The following is a 19382-nucleotide window of genomic DNA, read 5'->3' as shown; positions in this document are numbered from 1 at the left end:
CTCTTCAAAACAATAGAACAGTAACTAAGATGTGATTTAAAGAAGTAAAACTAGAAATTGAGAAGTACTGTGGAATGACAATAAAATGATATATTAATACTTATGGAAAGTGGCATTAGGGTCAATCCGAGCTACACAGGAAGTTTCAGCCCAAAGCTTATCTGGATTATGGAGTGAGTTCAAGGCCAATCTGGACAATTTAGTGTGACCATGTCAAAAACAAAAAGTAAGAAGAGGCTGGGAGTGTAATTCTATGATAGAGTACTCATATGACATTCTTAAGGTTTTGGTTCATTCCCCAATACTGAAAAAAAAAAATAGAAAAAAAAAAAAAAGAAAGAAAGCCTTAGGAAGCACAAAAGATGTAGAAGGAAGAAAGTGCTGAAGAGTAAAAATAGGAATATGTTTCAAAATACAATTCCCAGCAAAGCCAACAGTTTTTTTTAAAAAAAATACATGACATCAAATATTAAAAGGAAAATATAAGTATAAACAGAGATTTTAAACAGCTAAAATACTGTAAGAAGTTATTTTTAAAACACTAAAGTGTGATGTTTTCTAGCCAAACCATGTTATAGTCCTAATTGTTTGTTGTGCCTCACTCCCCTCAATTTTCATATGACAACAAAGGCCAATTCTGTGAGGACTAAGCAACACTAAGATGGCCAGCTTCAAGCCTCAGAGTTAGGCGATAGAAGGAAGACACTGTCTGTTAATCTTGATATTGGAGTTCAGGCCTTCATATCAGAGAGAAGTAATTTCTCTCATTTAAGCCACCTGCTTTGTGGAATTTTACAAGACAGTGAACTTGACACAAAGAAGGGTCATTTGGGAAGAGAGAACCGTAATTGGCCTCCACGGGTTGGCCTGGTGGGCAGTGCCTTCTTTGCGCAGGTGTCCTGGGAGGTAGAAGAAAGGGACCTGACCGTGAGCCTGGAATGCAAGCCAATGAGTAATTCTCCCATGGTTCTGCTGCAGTTCCTGCCACCATTTCCTCAGTGATGCATTGTGATCAGGACATGTAGCCAAACAATCCTCCCTAAGCTGGTTTTGGTCAGTATTTTTATCACAGCAACAAAAAATAAACTAGACAAAGTCCATGCATACTAATACAATTACTACAACTGAATTGAGTAAAATTTAAAAATAATGTATGAATTGACTTTTAATGGTGTTTCTATAGCATTATAGCCCCTGAGGAAGAAAAATTTGTTTAAAACAATTCTTCATATTAGAAATTAATTACTCAGGAATAAGATTTTATCAATTAAGATATACTTTGGTGGGCTCTACATTATCATAGTGTCAATGGGCCCCATCTAGTTTTAGCCCCTGAGAAGTACATATAACTAGTCTTTAGTAATATATAAATCAATAGTCGAAATCTTCCCCTTTCCCTTGATCTTTTCAGAGGAGAGGAGGAACAGTGGCGGCATGAAAACATGAAATTGTAGACTAAGCAGGAGTCCATTCTCTTTTCCATTCCTCATGTGCTCCTTTAATCATTTAACTACTCTGTAACAAGCTTATTGGTCTCTGCCAGTGGAAGCTGTGCTCCATAAAGAATGATGAAAACAAAGATCTTGCCTTTTGAAAATCATATTTTAGTTGGGCAAGTTAGCAAAAAGCCAGCTTTCTAAACAGACAAACAATTCAGTGCTTCTAGCTCAATCAACATGGTGTGATAGACAATGAAAAGTGCATTGCTTTGATTGGATAGGAAAGTTAGGATCCTGAATTATGTGCAACCAACTCCAAGGGACAGTAAGAAGAGGAGGAGTCGCTGGGGATGGCAGTGAGTCAAGTCAGTATCTGCTAAAGTTGTGCTCAGCTACTGTTAAACACTAGTCCCACCAGTTAGGATCAGTTTTATTTCATCCACCAGTAATTCTGCATGTAGACCATCTAGACCATCTTGGGCTAGTGTATGCTATTGAGAATGTAAAATACTTTTTACTTTGTTTGGTATCATTATTGACACGATTTGTCCAAACATTATAGCTTCTGGATATCATGTCTGCATTGGTAAATAAGAATTAAGAAAGAGGTTTTTTGGTTGTTTTTTTAAAGTTTTTCAGGCCACTGAGATGGCTCAACACATAAACACTCTTTCATTACAGTCCTGATGACCTGAGCTCCATCCCAAAATCCATGGTAGAAAGAGAACCAACTAACAGAAGTCAGCCACTGACTTCCACCCATGGTCCACCCATGGTCAAGTGCACATCTTGCTGTCTTGATGTTAGTCATTCTAACTGTGGTGAGAGTAAATCTGAAAGTTATTTTAATCCACATTTTCCCAATCGCTAAGGAGGTCGGACATTTAAAAAAATATTTATTAGCCATTTATGTTTCTTTTTTTTTGAGTTCTTTTTCTCATTGTTTTTATTGTATTGTTTACTTCCACATTTATTTGTAGTTATTAATCCTCTATCAGGTCTAGAGCCAGCAGATTTTCTCCCATTCTTTAAGCTGTCTTTTCACTCCATTTATTATTTACTTTGCTATAGCAAAGCTCTTTTAATTTCTTGAGGTTCTGTTTATTGTTTTCTATATTTCCTCAGCAACATGGAGTCCTAGTCATAAAGTCATGATGCATGCCTTCATCTTGAAGTATTTTCTGTACTTTTTCCTCTATCAATTTCAGAGATTCTGGTCATTGTTAAGGTCTTGATCAATATGGAGTTGGTTTTCATGCAGGGTAAGAAGTAAGGATCTATTTTTGTTCTTCTGCATGTAGATACACAGTTTTCCCAGCCCTATTTGTTGAAGAGGCTGTTTGTTCTCCAGTGTGTATTTTTTTTTTTGTCAGAAATAAAGTTGTTGTAGCTATGGATACTTATATCCGGGTCCTTTTTTTATTCCATTAATCTACATGTCTAGTTTTGTCAGTACCGTACTGCTCTGTTGAAACTGAGTGTGGTGATATCTCCAGCATTACTTTTTCCTCAGGATTGCTTTGGCTATTCAGGATCTTTTTGTTTTTGTATGAATTTTTAGATTGTTTTCTGTAGTTCTCTGAAGCATGGTGTGGAATGTTGAAGGGGATTGAGTTATATCTGTAGACTGCTTTTGGCAGTATATCCATTTCATAATAGTCATTCTGATCTATGATCATGGGGGTCTTTCCATCTTCTAGTGTCTTCCTCAGGTGTCTTCTTGGGCATTTTAAAGTTTTCACTGTATAGGTCTTCATTTCCTTGGTAAAGTTTATTTCAACTTTTTTGCTAAATGGTTTTTATTTTTCTTTTTTGAGGTTAGTGAACAGGACTTCTTTTTTGATTGCTTTTTCAGCATCTTTGTCATGGGGACATAGGAAGGCTATGGATTTTTATACGTTAAGTTTGCATCCTGACACATTGCTGAAAGTGTTTATGAGCTCTTGGTTTTCTAGTGGAGTCTTCAGTGTTTTGATTACAAAATCATATTATCGGCAGATCAGGATACTTTGATTTCTTCCTTCCATCTTTTTTCCTTTTGTTTCCTTCTCTTGTCTGTGAGTTCCTTCGGGGTCCTGGTTAGAATTACAGACTTGCCCAGTGTGCAGTTCTTCAGTGTCTCCTGGGGAAGACTCTGTGAATGTTACCCTGCAAACTTTGATCCCACAGCTTTTCAGCTCACTGAATGCTGTGCACATCTGATTCCAGGTTTCTTTTGTGCACTCTCGAAGTATTCTGTCTGTCAGGTTTCAGCATAAAGTCTGTCCCAGTTAGAGTTTGTTTGTAATGTGCTTCCCAGAGGGTCTCAGTTTGCTGAGCCACCTGGGGCAACGAAAGCTTTGAAATGGAGTCTTGTTTCCTTGAGCTGGCTACCATTACTGAGCACTCAAAGAAGTCGTCTCCTGGCTTCTGCCATTTCTGCTGCTGCCTTGGAGTGGCCCTTCCCCAGCTGTTTGACATGTCTTTTTCTCTGACAGTTACCTCTCAGCTTTTCCCGAATATTATTCCCTGGAGACTGGCTTATATAGGATTATTCACCAGCTTAGATTTCATATCTTCATTTCTGGACATTTTGAGAATCCTGAGATTTTTGTTACTTGTTGTTTTGTGCTAAAAAGGGAAGAGGGATTTGTCTTATTTTATTTGTAATGATACTGAAAACCAAACCTAGGAACTCATGCTTTTTTTTTTTTTTAAATAAGCACTTTTTGAAACAGTAGGGAAAGATATCATGAAATATTTCTAGCAAAGATAAGCAGTAAGTAGAAATATAGCACTCAATTTTACCAATTAAACATATGTATTCTAGTCAGAGTTCTCTAGGGAAACAGAACTGATAGAATAAATCTATATATAGATATAGAATGAGGATTTATTAGAGTGGCTTACAAGGCGGTGGTCCAGCTAGTCCAACAACGACTGTCTCCCAGTGGAAGGTCCAAGAATCCCAAAGTCATTCATTCAGTCCATGAGGCTGAATGTCTCAGCTGGTCTTCAGTGTATATCAGAACCCTGAAATGGGCTCTCACACCAGTGAAGGAATGATCTGCCAGTGAGAGTGAAGGCAAGCAGGCAAAAAATTAAAAGCTTCCTTCTACTATTGTGCCCAGGTCGCAAGACCCCCAAGGAAGACCACAGCAGAGCCATTTTCCGATGCAAGCACATAGAGGCTTTTATTAACAAAACAAGCTTGGTCCTGTGTCCAGCATCCAGCATAGCGGGTGCAGGTCAACGGCCCCTAGCACTCACTTGAAGGGGTTTAGATAGGAAAAGTTTACAGCTTGGGATTGGACGAGGGGGTTAGGGGTGAGGTAAGCATAAGGTTACTAATTACTAGCAGTATTCAGGGTATCTACAGACACATAAATTTTTACTCCCCATGTCCTGCTTTTGTTGACACATTCAGGTTTATTGTTGCAGTCCTACTCTCCTCTAAGGTCAGCTTCTGGTCAGCTGAGCCCATTACTCCCCATATCTTGTTTTGCCAAGTCCAGGATACATAGATTTATTGTCCCAGCCTTTAAGTTCAATTTCTGATCACTTCTAAGACTGCTGGTCAGCAAATACCTTTGGAGGAGGGGAGGGGGAAGCATCTCTCATTATGGCTACTGATTTTTCTCTTTCACTACCATGCCCTTTATTTGGGTTGCCACCAGAAGGTGTGGCCTAGATTTAGAGTAGGTCTTCAGACCTCAACTAATCTGTATTTAAGGTGGCTCTTCCTACCTCACATGTTCCAGTCAAGAAAAATCCTTCACAGGTGTGCCCAGCTGCTTAGGTTTTAGTTAATTCCAGATCTAGTCAAATGGACAACCAAAAATAGCCATCACAATGTATAATAAGCATATTAAAACTTGGCTTTTAGTATTGGGTCTGACTTTTTTATTTATGTGCATGTGTGTGCGTTAGATTGTCATATGCACACATGTAGATGTGGGTGAAAGTGCTTATATGTGTGGAGGCCAGAGAAGGTATCTGGTGTCTGGCTCTATCCTCCACTTTACTCCATTGACTCAGAGTCTCTCACTGAACCTAGAGCCAGGCTGGCAGCCAGCAAGCTCCAGCTATTTTTACATTTTTACAGCTGTTTCTGCCCGTGCTCATCAACACTAGAGTTTTTACCTAGTGTTGGGGATTTGAACTTAGGTCCTCGTCCTTACTCAGCAAGTTCTCTTTCCCATTGATTTTCTTCCCTAGGCCTTGAATTATTTTATTTTGATAAATTTTAGATAAGATATTTTTAATGACTTTGTTGGGTCATTTGTAACTTCAGTCCTCATCTAATTTCTTCATTTAATTTTTTAAATTTTAATTATTAACATTTTAAATTATGTAGGGGGTAGTGTGCAGTTGTGGGTAATTCTGAGCTGTCTAATGTGGGTGCTGGGAACCAATTCCATCTTCTGCCAGAGCAATAAATTTTCTTAACTGCCATCTCTTCAAGCCCTAATTTCTTTACTCTTACTCAGAAATTGCCCTATAAATTATATGTGAACATTAAAAGTTTACTTGACATAATATATATTTAAGGTGCATAGTGTGATGTTTTGATTCAAGATGTATATTGTATCAAATTAGGATAGGTAATTTAGCATATTAGTCACATTTTTTTTTCCAGTCACATTTCTTTGTGTTGTGAACATTCAAAATCATTTCTTCTATACCTTTTGGAAATATACAATAACTGCTAACCATAGTCACTTAACCAGTTCTAGGGCTAAGGAACCTTAGAATTTATTCTTAATGGAATTTTGTAAGCATTAACCATAGTTGTGAGGAATTATGATACATGCTGAATAATTTGACTTATTATAGTGAATGTTTTATATACATGCACACACATGTGTAATGCTTTTAGAGTTAATGGCAAACAAATTATAAAATTGTTAATTCACTCTGAGGTCCTCTTAATATCAAATTTAGCAGTTTATTATCATCGTATACCTTAAATATTATAAAGCTCTCTAAGATTTTGCTTTTTAGTACAATGTTAGCCACATTAAACTTCACCCTAAAATGTTATTATTTCATTTGCACTCTGTTGTCAAAGCATTTCAAATGTTTGCATTATTTTTAAAAGATATTCATAAAACATTCAGAAAATATCATAACCATGATTTGGAGATGAATATTGAAGGAGTTTTATATTAGAAATGTTTCCTATGGACTTCTTCCAAAACTAGATTGCAATGTTACATACCTTCAAAGCAAGTTAACATGCATCAGAAATTGGTATGAAGATGGAAGGGGGCAAATAGCATTGGACACTGTCCTGGTTGGTCGTAATTGTCAGCTTGACACAACCTAGATAAAAGCCTCAGTTGGGGAACTGGCTGGATCAGGCTGGTCTATGGGCATATCTGTGAGGCCTTGTCTTGTTTATTAATTGACTTAGGAGGGCCAGCCCACTGTGAGTGTGTTCCTGGGCTGTAAAACAAAAAGCTAGCTAAGCATTAGTGAGCCTCCCCAGAGGGCAAGCCAGCAAGTAGAGTTCTTCCATGGTTCCTACCTCTAGGTTCCTGCTCTGAGTTCCTACCCCTTTCCCTGAATGATATACTGTACCCTGGAAGTATAATCCACCCAAAAAAAACCAAACAAACAAACAAAAAAACGTTTTCCTCTTCAGGCTGCTTTTGGTCACAGAGGTTTTTATTTTGTTTTTTGTTTGTTTGTTTGTCTGTTTTTTGTTTTTTTTTTAATCACAGCAGCAGAATGAAGCTAGCACAGATATATAGAATCAGTATTGAAGTTAATACAAAGAATACCTAGGAAATGGTTATGATCTTTGCGTTCATGTTTGTGCAACCTCTTGTCTCCTTGGGTACCCAGTTCTCTGTCTTTAAACAATGATGAGTTACATCAGGTGTTCTCATACATCCAAATAATGTGTTTGTACCTGGTTCATCCCTGTTATCCTCTCCTTTCCTCCTCCCAATCCCACTGGTCTTCCTCCTTGTCCTAAGTATTCCCTCTGCTGTCAATTCCCTTTTAAGGAAAAACATGCCCTATTTTGTCTCCCTGGGCCTAGAATAATATTTCACTTTTCATGAAGAACTTGGGTTTCATCCATTTTCCTGGGAATTATGTAATTTTGTTTTTCTTAATTGTTGGATAGTATTCTGTTTCTCTAGATCACATTTCCTTTATCCACTCAGTTTATTGTAACTTGAGAGCCTCGATTCTCATCCGTTCTTCTGTTGATATTTTCATTTGAAAACCATAAGAAATTTACATTTCTGGTCAGGAGAGTTATGTAGGTCTTTAGCTCCTTATTTGCAGAATCCTTTGCAATTAGGTGTATTTCATATCTCAAGGTCATTTTTATTTCAAAGGGGTAATACATATGGTATAGCGATGTCTGCCTGTCTTCCCAGCTCCTTACAAGGCTAATGCAAAGAGTGCTGCAGTCCAAGAGTTCTGAGGTAGTTTGCAGTTTGCATAATGCAGCAGGATTCTGTGTCTTTAAAGGGGGAGAGGCATAGCAAGATGTCTCAGTTTTAAAGGTACATGCCACCTTGCCTAAAGGCTTGAATCAGATCCCTGGCACTCACATAGTGGGATATGGTTTTCTATTCCCACAGTTGTCCTCTGCCCTCCACATGCATGCTTGGGACACACACAAACCTACACACACACTCACACATATGCACATATACTCACTCATACATACATGCTCATGCATACACACATGCACAAAATAAATGAATGTAACTTTAAAAGCAATACCGTTCAGATATACAATAATTCCAGCGAGGCTTAAGAGAGTATTCCATAGTCATCACAATATTTTTTTCTAATAAAACATATGAATAGTCATATAAAATGGAATTCAAAGGCAGAAATCTCATCTCAGTTTCTGATTTTGCTGAAGAATGAGTTAAGGAGAAAGAAAATGGTTCAGAGCTTCTGGTATTTTATAGTGCAAACAGGAGGAACAGACCTGTATACTAATTAGAGGTGGTGGGAGGGCAACATGTGAAACACAAAGATAACGAGCTATGCTTGTGGCTTTAAGAACAATGAGGATTATTAGCTATTTCATCCTTTTGAATTGAGGTTGAAGGAAAATTCATTTTTTGAAAGAAGTGTTTCAGTTGGAAATGAGCAAGACTAACATGATTGAACCACTTGGAACCCAAGGCACCAGTCAGAGGGCAGTTTAATACATAGAGCCATGTGAGGAGAATGGGTAGATTAAGAAGGGCATGAATGTCCACTGAGAAAACCATGACACTATCAAGATTCATAAAACATTTTTACCAAATGTTGTGAAAAATGGCTGACCTCTAATTGCTTTTATTAGTGATTTGGAAATTGGATACTATCACCTCTAAAGATTTTGAAAAGACCACTCAGGACCCTGCAGAAGAAATTGGCTTTATTGTCAGAAAAGGATTGAAGGAAACAGAAGTAGAACAAAAATCAGATTGACTGTCCAGAGTTGCTCTCTTTATAAGATCCAAGTGGAGAAGGCTTAGCATGCTGCCAGGTGGCTTTCTTTATGTTAATCTCACTGTGGCTCTCTCTAGTCTCCATTGTCCTGCACAGCTTCCAACTGTGGGCTGTGTTTATAATCAGGATCTATGGTTACAGAAAGGACAGGAAGGAAAATTACTTTCCAGAAGCATGGACTGAAAACTCCAGGTTGATCAACATGGAACCAGAATTTTGCAGAAAAGAAAAATCCTTTTTACTTTTCAAAAGGTTATTCTTTTAATCTTTAAAACTTTACAGTTAATATATATGTGTGTAAATTTCATATCGATACTTTAGTTTCTAAATATTACCCAGTATAACATACTGTTCATTTTACTTAGTTCTTATGACACGTAGCCCTTATAAACAGTGATATTACCTCATTGAAGAATTATAGTTGGAACATTGAAAGAATTTAAATTTTATTTCTGTACTATACAAAACTAATTAGGTTCTCACCAAAAGTAAGCATTATATTTGAAAACCTAATATAGCAGAGGACTCATAATAATGTAATAATCATAAGAATTCAATGCATTAAAAAAGTATTTCAGTTGGTAGAGTGATTGCTCAGTGTGTGCAAAACCCTGAGGTTGATATCCAGCACCCCAAACTAGGTGTGGCACATGACTGTAATCACAGCACTCAGGAGGTGCAGGCCGGAGGATGGAGGAGATGTCCAAGGTCATACTTGGTTGTAGATGTATCCAACAGTCTTATTAAATAAGAAACACAGAAACAATGTAAAAGAGAAAGCCGAGAGGTCAGAGCTCAGAGCTAAAATCTCACCCTTCCGCCTGCGGTGTCCCAGCTTCCCAAAAAAGAGCTATTTCCTGTGTGTAAGTCGTTTTTTCTAGTCATTCTGCCTTCTCATTGGTTGTAAACCCAAACACGTGACTGCCTCGTCACTGTCTGAATGTACAGCCCCCTAGGTCTTAAAGGCATATGTCTCCAATGCTGGCTGTATCCCTGAACACACAGAGATCTATGGGATTAAAGGCGTGTGCCACCACCGCCATACTCTGTCTATGGCTCTAATAGCTCTAACCCCCAGGCAACTTTATTTATTAACATACAATCAAAATCACATTTCAGTACAATTAGAATACCACCACACTTGGTTACCAAAACTTAGACGTTAGCCTGGAGTACATGGGGTCATGTCTTAGGAAAAAGAAGGGAAGACAATAATATACTTTGGGAGATAAGTTCATACTTGGATTTAGGTGGTATGTAATTGTTCTCAGTGTTGCATGTGTTCTTACGTTCATTTCTTTTCCTTTCTTTTAGGTCTCTTTTATTCAAAACCTTGTATTTTGTGTAGAAAGAGTTTACCGTGTTCCTGACTTTGGTGTCTGGGAAAGAGGAAGCAAATACAATAATGGCAGTACGGAACTACACTCGAGGTATTTGCCCAGTTTTGAGGACAGTTTTAGTGTTGTTTAAATGTGTGGATTTGAATATGAAACTAAAACTTCAAAGCATTAGATTGGATCTGTTGTCTCTGTGTTAATTCCGGTACAGCTTGTTTTCTTGTCTGTAATCCAAATAGGATTCACTTACAATAAAAGCAATGTTCTCGGCATCACAGACAGATGTCTGAAAGGAGCAAAATCTGTCTCCCATCCTCACCCACAGTTCAGCCCTCTCTTTAACCTACAGCTTGGCCTTTCTGGTAAACCATGCTGTATCTTTTCCTCTTCAATTGCATTATTTGAAATATCAAAGATATTAAAATGTCCAAACATCAGCAGTATATGCAATGCATGTGAGATTCCTTTTCACATTACAGAGATCATTTCTACCTGAACCTGAACCACAGGCTCTCATACTTTTCAATAAAATTTAGCTTTCTTCTGTATGAGTGCCATCACATTTTGAACTGTAACTTGTGTTCAAATAAAGGAACTGTTATGCCCAGATTGTGGGGACCCTTAAAAGACCACCAGGGAGACTGAATTTCATATGTAAAAGCAAAGAACCTTTATTTTCAAGCTCAGAGCTTGGACTCTCTGTCTATGTAGCAGTGAGAACAGAGAGCCCAGAACCCAGGCAGGGTGGGAATTTTAATCATAGCAGAGGTTGGGGTGAGGGGATTTCCAAGGTTCAGGACCCTGATTGGCTGACATTTGTCTATGGGTATAGGTGTAGCAGGGTCCTTGCTGTTGTTCCCTTTTGGGGAGGGGGCCAAGTAGGCACAGAGTCAAACCACACAGACTCCGGGAGAATGTCGAAACAAGCTCAGTTTATTCAGGAATATGTAAGCCTTATATACCCTCCACCCCTCCTTGGGGGGAGGTCTGATGAATATACATCTGATGGTGTGACATGGCTGCCTCTCATTGGTCCAGGTCATCTCCAGATCATGTTTCAGCTGCTGTAGCTGAGACCATCAGGCAGACCCAGGCTGGCTCTCAGAAAGTATCTTTTTTACTTGTTTGGGCTGTCTGGCCCTCAAGCCCCTTAGGGATGAGTCATCCCACATATAGGGAATGTTTGGAATGTCAGGTATTTCCTGTTAGATGCAGGCCCTACCCGTGGGGTCAGCTTATGGTTTTTCCTGGGTCCAGGTGTTGCCTGCGAGAAGCTATATCTGGGCCTCTAAGCCTGTCATGGCAGCTGTGTGGTCAAGCTGTTCTGGGGCCCCCACACAGAACAATAGCTGATGACTGAGGCTGGTAATTGATAAATTCTCTGTATGTATAGTTGTTGAAGAAGTAGCTTTAATAACCGAAGACACCTTTTATTTATCCTAACTTAATGCCCCAGGAGTTATCTTTTGACTGATTAAATGCAGTACAAGTCCATAGGCTCTGCTCTTTTTCTGAGAGGTGGTACACTAAAGAATTTAAGCAAAAGTTATCACTAGCTGGCAGTTTGAACTGTTGAGACTTAGATGAAGAATATATCAAGTCCAGAAAATACTGGTTTAGCATCTGTATCTTTGGGGCTGGAAAGATGACTTAGCAGTTAAGAGCATGTACTGGTCTTATAGCGAGGACCTGAGTCTCATTCTCAGTCATTGTCTGGTGGCTCAGCCCCCACTGTAATTCCAGCTACAGGTGTTCTGATACCCTCTGAAGGCATCTCATGTGCACATGCTCCCAAACAGGCACATATATACACATAACTAAAAATAATAAAATTAATGATTTAAAAAAGAATCTACAACTAGGTATGTTTTGATCAATGACTAATCTACAACACATTAAATTAATGTAACGTACTTATTTTAAAACTACCTCCAGATCCTAGCTGTGTAAACTTGAATAAGTTATATAATCATTGTATGGCTCTATTTCATCTTTAAAATGAAGCTAATGATAGTTACTTTAGAGGGTTGCTACTGTTGTACCCGGTTTTTAAAAACCCCAGAGACCAACAAGGAACCTATTTCCCATGCAAGCACATAAAGGTCCTTCTTATTGTCAGGTTTGAACCTGGGCCACCACGCGGTAGATGGAGGGAAATGCTGCAGTGGCAGTGAGCCCAGGCATAGAGTATTTATAGGGAAAAACTGCAAGCTGGGAATTACACGCTTCGGCAACTTGGGGTTGGGTAGAAGGGATATGGGATAAGGTGGTTTTGGGAAACTATTGCTCTAGACTTTCAGCACAAAACCACATTTGAAGCTATTGGGTTGGACCTTTGGGCAGGGAACCACAACTTGCTCAGCAGGATTATCTAGATATCTTCAAGGGCCATAAACCGCAAATAGAATGACTGTAGGAGGGTACTGTCTTGTATCTGTTCAAGTTGTTATGGCACATTCCTGAGGTCCTTCCTGGACCTGAGTACAACAGGTGGTCTAAGATGGTGGACCTCCCTTAAGATGGAGTCTGTATTGCCTTCACAGCTACAATAATTTAAATACACTATATATTTTGAATGCTTGGCATTAGTGATATCTAGAATGCTGGTTTATCACTTATTTAAGAACATTTCAGTACAAAAGACTGAAATAAAAAGGGCAGTCAGATTAATCCTGATAAGCTAGTATATAGACCATTCTGTATAGATCTTTATCACATGAAACTTTTTTACACATAGAGTAGAACAGCAGCAATCATTGAGTTTAATGAAGTAGAGAAATTTTGTGGGAATGCTCAGTTTAGGCATTGTCTGACAAATACTAAAAATGTCTAATGTGTTTTATTTCTGCTATCTGCTATCTCCTAAATTTAGTCTTAACATTCAGACAACAGGTAAATTACATGAGGAAAATGGATCTGCACAAACTGTTATTTAATTTTTTTCTTTTTAGTATTAATGTCCCTTCCTTGCTTTTTAGTAATCATTTAATTGTATGCTAGTCTGATTCCATTGTATTATTTTCCTCATAAAATATTTGAACAAATTTTTTTTTTTTTTCCATTTACAGAAGCTATTGTAAACTCAGGAAGAGCTCTAAGTGAAAACCCCTACTAAGACATCTTAGTCAGGCATGGTGATACACACCTTTAATCCCAGCACTTGGAAGGCAGGGGCAGACAGATCTCTGTTGCACAAAGAAACCATGTCTCAAAAACCAAACTAATAATAATAATAATAATGATAATAATAATAATGAAATACAAAATAAAAATAATAAAAACAAAAGTGAACACCTTGAGATGTCACTAGTGAACACACAGAGACTTCCAGTGCTTTTCTTATAACTCGGTATCAGATTTTAATTCATGGATTAGAAAACCTTCCTGTGGTTTTTGTTTTGTTTCGTTTTTATTTTTGTTTTACTATTCTTTCATGAAAAATTAATTTTAACTGTAGCAGGGCAGTTTTATTCAACTGGATAGGTAATGAGATTTGCCATTTGAGTTTGGATGATAGGTTTCATAATTTAACATTACCCTTATTATTTATTATATAAGAATTTATAATCTCCCCAGAGAATTTTATTTTCTCTTACAGCCCTCTGCATTGGTTCTGAACTGTTATCCATATATGCCTGTTTTAGGTGTGTCATCGCTGATGCTAAAACAGTATATTTTGTAACAGTAAGGCAACTGTGGTCCATGGTGTTCATGGTAACCAGTGCCTTTCCACACTGTCTAGCAGAATATAAAGCTGATTCCAGCTAGGGATCAAGTTGTGACCTTTCATTGATTTCTCTAACAAGAGACCTCCATATTATGTGGGCCTACTTGGATTTGTTCACTATCACTGAATTCACTACCTTTGCTATATCCTTAAGTTTTTTCATAATTTCAGATTACTTTGAATTAATCTATATAGATGCTCTTCTAAATGGATAAACCTAACATAGATTAAACAGGCCATAAGTAGAAAATATGCTTAATATATTTACCCTACCAAATATCATAGTTTTGCATTATATAGTACATCATGGATTATCAGCTGTTTATCCTCATAATGACATAATGACTGACTGGGAGCTGTTCAGTATCACAGTAGTATAATTGTACCACATATTTCTAACCTGAGAAAAGATAAAAATTTAAAGTATGTTTTCTACTGAGTTGCTATTATTTTTACATCACTGCAAAATAAAATTAAAAAAACCCTAGTGTTTTAGTCAATGTTAAATTGCTGTGAAGAGACACCATGGCCAAGGCAATTCTTATAAAAGAAAGCATTTAATTGGGGATTTGCTTACAGTTTCAGAAGGTCAGTCCATTATCACCATGGCAGGACCCAGAGAGGCATGGCTCTAGAGCAGTAGCTGAGAGCATTATATCCTGAGAGCATTATATCCTGATCTGCAGGCCCCAGGCAGGGGGAGGGGGATGCGGGTTTAGCCTTTTGAAACCTCAAAGCCCAAACCCAGTGACACACCTCTTCCAACCAGGCCATATCTCATAAGCCTTCCCAAACTGTATCACTCCCTGGTGACTAAGCATTCATATATATGAGCCTATGTGGGCCATTCTTATTCAAAACACCACAACTAGCTGAGTCTAACAGAACTCTTCAGTCATTTATATGAATCCCATTGCCAACAGCGTCCTTACATTTTCTAGGGTAGGGTTTCAATATCAAGATCTATTGCTGAATTTGGGAAGATGGCTTATTTGGTAAAGTGCTTGCCTTAAAATTATGAGGACCTGTTTTGATAACCAGGTCTCGTGTTAAAATCCAGGGTGTGGTGGTACACTGGGAAGGCAGAGACATGTAGATCCTTTGGACTTGCTGGTCAATCAGCCTAGCCAACTTGGCAAGGCCCAGGCCAGTGAGTGAGCCTGTCTCTGGAAAAAAAAAATCCATTGCTCTAAACTCATGGTCACTGTGATTCTCTGGAATCAGCATCTGTCTGTGTGTAGTAATGCTTGTTGTAAGTATTTATACGCTCCTCACTTTTTGGAGTCTGCCATTCCCTGTGTCTGGCTTTGCAGTTCTCTGTAGCAGAAGGAGTGGAGGATGGGGGATCTGACTGTTGCCTTAGTTTTGGCTCTTCCTTCTCCTGGCACACTGAGTAATGCCCTTCCAAGCTGTACTTGGTATGCAGGAAGGCATCTGTCCCTGCGCCACCAAAACACTAATTTCTGGTGTTCTGAGACTACTACAGCCCTTTTCTTTGACATCTGCTTCTCAGTCCTTTAAAAATTGCAGTCTGTGGTACTGCAGAGTTATAGACTATATATATTTCAATCATATAGAGAGCATCAGCCCCTTTTAAGAGGGAAAAATAAAGTTTGGAGGAAGGTATAATGTTGCCCCCTTAAATTATACACAGTAAATTAGAATCGGAACTGGATTCCAGGTCAAGAACATTAGGGTGAAAAATAAAATAAACCCACTATCCTGTGGTTTCAAGGTTACCTTCAGTTCTTGGCATTCAGCTCTATTGTCTAAACTTACCTAATATTTCTTAGATAAGCCCCAGATTGCTGTTGTTTAACTGTACTCTTCCTCTTTTACCTGAACTCCATGGAGCACAGCCTCACCCTTCCCCTGGCTTCAGTAGAAGCTCTATGAATTGCTCCAAATTTACCACTTCTCTCAAATGTTTCCCGAGTAACCTCATTTGCTGGACTCTGCTTTGTCTGCTGATTGGGCTTTTTCTAGGCCTGAGCTTCCTTTAGTGTCTCCCAGGACAGCTGGGATGATACCAGACCATGTTCCTTTTTTCTCTGCTGTTCATTCTCTAAGGCCTGTAATAAATGCTCGAATGGCACTTTGGTCTCTATTTATAGCAGCATCAGTTCACAACTCCTGGTTCATATCCAATATCTCACATTGCCTCTGGGGCTGCATTTAAACCTATTCTCCTTTGTTTTGGTGAAGACTCAATTTTATTTACAAAGCATCCATTGAATCCTAAGCCCTAACGTAACGAAAAGTTTTCTAAGCATTAACTCCTAAGTAGACTCTTACATTCAACCAAATCATCTCCTTCTTTGTCAGTAAGTCTTATATTTGAGAATAAAGATGACATTAGAAGTAAAAGAATTAAAATCCAATTTTTAAGTCTTAAAAGTTTTATATTCTGCTCTCCTTGTTTTCTAGTAAAGAAAAAAAAATGGATTAGTAGCAGTTTGATTGCTGTGGTATTCATTATTTAAGACAACTATTTGGTGTTTTTTTTTTTCGTTATTTTTGTTATGTTTTGTTTTTTTGAGACAGAATCTCACTGAGTAGCTCTGGCCTTAAACTCACAAAGATCCACTGGCAGCTGTGATAGGATTAAAGGGGTTTATTACCATGCCTGGACTAAATAATACTTAAATATTTTGTTTTCTAATTTGGCTATTATACAAGCGTCTCTATCCTTTCTGCTTCATTTTGTGCATTTTTCATACTGAACCATTTGTGAACATCAGTTACATTTGCAGTACTGAAAGGTCCTTGTCCTGTAAATGTGATTGAGTAGCTCAGGGAGCTAAGGCCAAACTTGTAAGCAGAAGTTTGTGAGCCCAATTTCTGCCTGGCAGTGTGTAGGTTTCCTCATATCTTATAAATTATCTAGCTCAGATCTTATCATCTTCTCTAGAAATGATTTCATTTTTATAACAAATCATTTTACTACAAACTATCTTTGCAGTAATCATTGCCATATATTAGCTTTCTTGAATGAACGCGAGAAGGAACATGTGATATCACCTTGCAGTTATCAACACATGTTATCAACATGTCAACAACTAGTAATAGAATCATGAATTCCTTGTCCATTAAAGTATTTCTTAATTCTGTCAACAATACTTATTAGTTGCCAGTAAAATGTAAGACCACAGTAGAAATAAGTTGCTACTGCCAGAGATTTAAATAACTAGTGAATAACAAATTAGTGTGTTTGTCAATTTATAGCATGTCTAATTACTTAATTAATTATATTTGGAAAGAAGATTAAGATATAACTAAGCAGTAAATGTGTATTTTTATTTAGTGCAGTGTTTACTTCTTTTGTAAAACCATTTACAGATTCGTTCTATAGCCATTTAGTTGCCCCTCCTCCCCACCCCCACTGCCTTTTGAGATGTTGCCTTTACTATGATTACAAATGGTTCCAGCCTCTAGACTTAAATGATCCCAGATTCTGCCTCCTGAGTATTTGGGACCCACACTACGCAAAACAAAACTGATGTTTATAATACCAGCACTTGGAAGGTGGAAACAGAGGCAGAAGGATTAGCAGTTCAAGATCATAGCTACATAGTAAATTTGAGGCTAGTTTGAACTACATAAGACCTTGACTCAAAAAATAAAAAGATAAACTATCCCCCTCCCCACCAAAACAAGATTTATTACAAAGCTACAGTAATTTAAGATTACATGATTTGTCGATACAAATAGACATAGAGATCAATAGAATTAACAGTTCAGAAGTAAATCTGTTTATGTGTGGTCAATTCATTTTGATAGTATAATAACCCAATTAAGAATAGTCTTTTCAGTATGAAATCATGGAACAAATGGATAGCCACATGCAAACCAATAGATAGACATAGATCTTACTTCACACCATGTACAGAAATGTAGATGTAACCAATCGTCTTTTTAAAATAAGAAACACAGAGCCAATGTAAAAAAGAAAGCCGAGAGGTCAGAGCTCAGAGATAAAATCTTACCTCCTGCAGTGCTCCTAGCTTCCCCGAGAGAGAGGGAGGTACTTCCTGTGTCTCTGTTTAAATAATCTTTCTGTTCTGCCTTCTCATTGGTTGTAAACCCAACCACATGACTGCCTCATCACTGCCTGTAAGTACCGCCCTCCAGGTCTTAAAGGCATATGTCTCCAATACTGGCTGTATCCCTGAACACACAGTAATCTACCTAGCTCTTCTAACCACCACGCTCTTACTATGGCTCTAATAGCTCTGACCCCAGGGCAACTTTATTTATTAACATAAAATTAAAATCGCATTTCAGTACAAATAAAATATCACCACACAGAAATAAACTTGATGTAGCTCAAAGACTATATATAATAGGAAACACTATACATGGCCAAGAAGAAACTAAGATCTAGTTTGATCTAGGATTAGGCAGTGGTTTCTTCGATCTGATGCCTGATGCACAAGCATCACAAAAGAAAACAATGTTCCATACAGGTTTTTGTGTGAAGTGCAACTTTTCTAGGCACAATGCATAGTATTGGTTATTATATACATAGTTATTATGTGCATATCCTAGTTACATGGTTAGTTTTTGAAGTTTTGAAAAATTTCCAAACTTGTCTAGAATACATGTATAAACTTGCATTTCTAACAACAGTAATGATGTAGTTTGTGTCTATCTTAGTATCGTCAGTAGTTTTTATTTTAGCCACTGTAGCTAGCTTATAATGATGTCTAATTCTGATTTTATTTGGCTTTCCCATTGGCTGATAATGTTGAACATCTTTTCATGTATTTATTTGTGGTCTATAAAATGTTTCTCTATATTTTTGGCAGTGTTCTAGTTGGACTTTTTTGCTGATTTTTGAGAGTTCTTTTTATATTCTATATACTAGTCTTTATTTATTTATTTACTTATTTATTGTCTGTTTGTTTGTTGGGGTGGTGGGAATTTTACCTAGGACCTCATGCACATTAGGTAAGTGCTCTGTCACTGAGTTATAGCTGCAGCTCTCATTCTATCTTTAAAATAATTTTAAATGATTTTATGTGTATGTGTGTGTGCCTGAATATGTGTCTGTGTACCACATGCTTACAGAGCCTTCAGAGGACCCCTGAGACTGGAGTTACAGAGTCTGGCACTGCTATGTTTGGGCTGGGACCTGGACTCGCTGTCAGAGCAGCAAGTGCTGCTAACTGCTGAGTCCTCTCTCCACCCAGCTCATCCCAATATTAATACAGACTTTTGTAATGGGAAAGTTTTTAATTCCTCTGAAGTCCAGTTCAGCAATTCTTTATTTTATGGTTTATGCTTTTGATGTGGTTTTGATAGCTCTTTGCATAGTCTTTGATCCTGAAGATTTTCTATATCCCCCCCACACAAAGTTTCATAGTTTTATATCTTACATTTACATTCATGATCCATTTTCAGGTAATTTGGTATAAAGTGTGAGTG

The 19382-nt window shown here is 37.8% G+C and overlaps 2 protein-coding genes across 7 annotated transcripts in view; one reads left to right on the top strand and one right to left on the bottom strand.

Annotated features, from left to right (window-relative positions):
• The window catches only part of Abcc12 (ATP binding cassette subfamily C member 12), a 993341-nt gene that overhangs the window by 347339 nt on the left and 626620 nt on the right, over positions 1 to 19382 (bottom strand). The gene's annotated exons all lie outside the window — the stretch shown is intronic.
• The window catches only part of Phkb (phosphorylase kinase regulatory subunit beta), a 205845-nt gene that overhangs the window by 74268 nt on the left and 112195 nt on the right, over positions 1 to 19382 (top strand). For all 6 annotated transcript variants that reach the window (XM_042277369.2, XM_042277370.2, XM_076571769.1 and 3 more), the window contains one exon: positions 10206 to 10321. In XM_042277369.2, coding sequence (XP_042133303.1) covers positions 10206 to 10321 — 116 coding nt within the window. The remainder of the gene's footprint in view (positions 1 to 10205; positions 10322 to 19382) is intronic.

The sequence above is a fragment of the Peromyscus maniculatus genome, chromosome 5 (genome assembly GCF_049852395.1).
Source record: "Peromyscus maniculatus bairdii isolate BWxNUB_F1_BW_parent chromosome 5, HU_Pman_BW_mat_3.1, whole genome shotgun sequence".
Taxonomy (NCBI): domain Eukaryota; kingdom Metazoa; phylum Chordata; class Mammalia; order Rodentia; family Cricetidae; genus Peromyscus; species Peromyscus maniculatus.
Note: the sequence above shows the minus strand (reverse complement) of the source record. Positions and strands in the feature narration are given on the sequence as shown.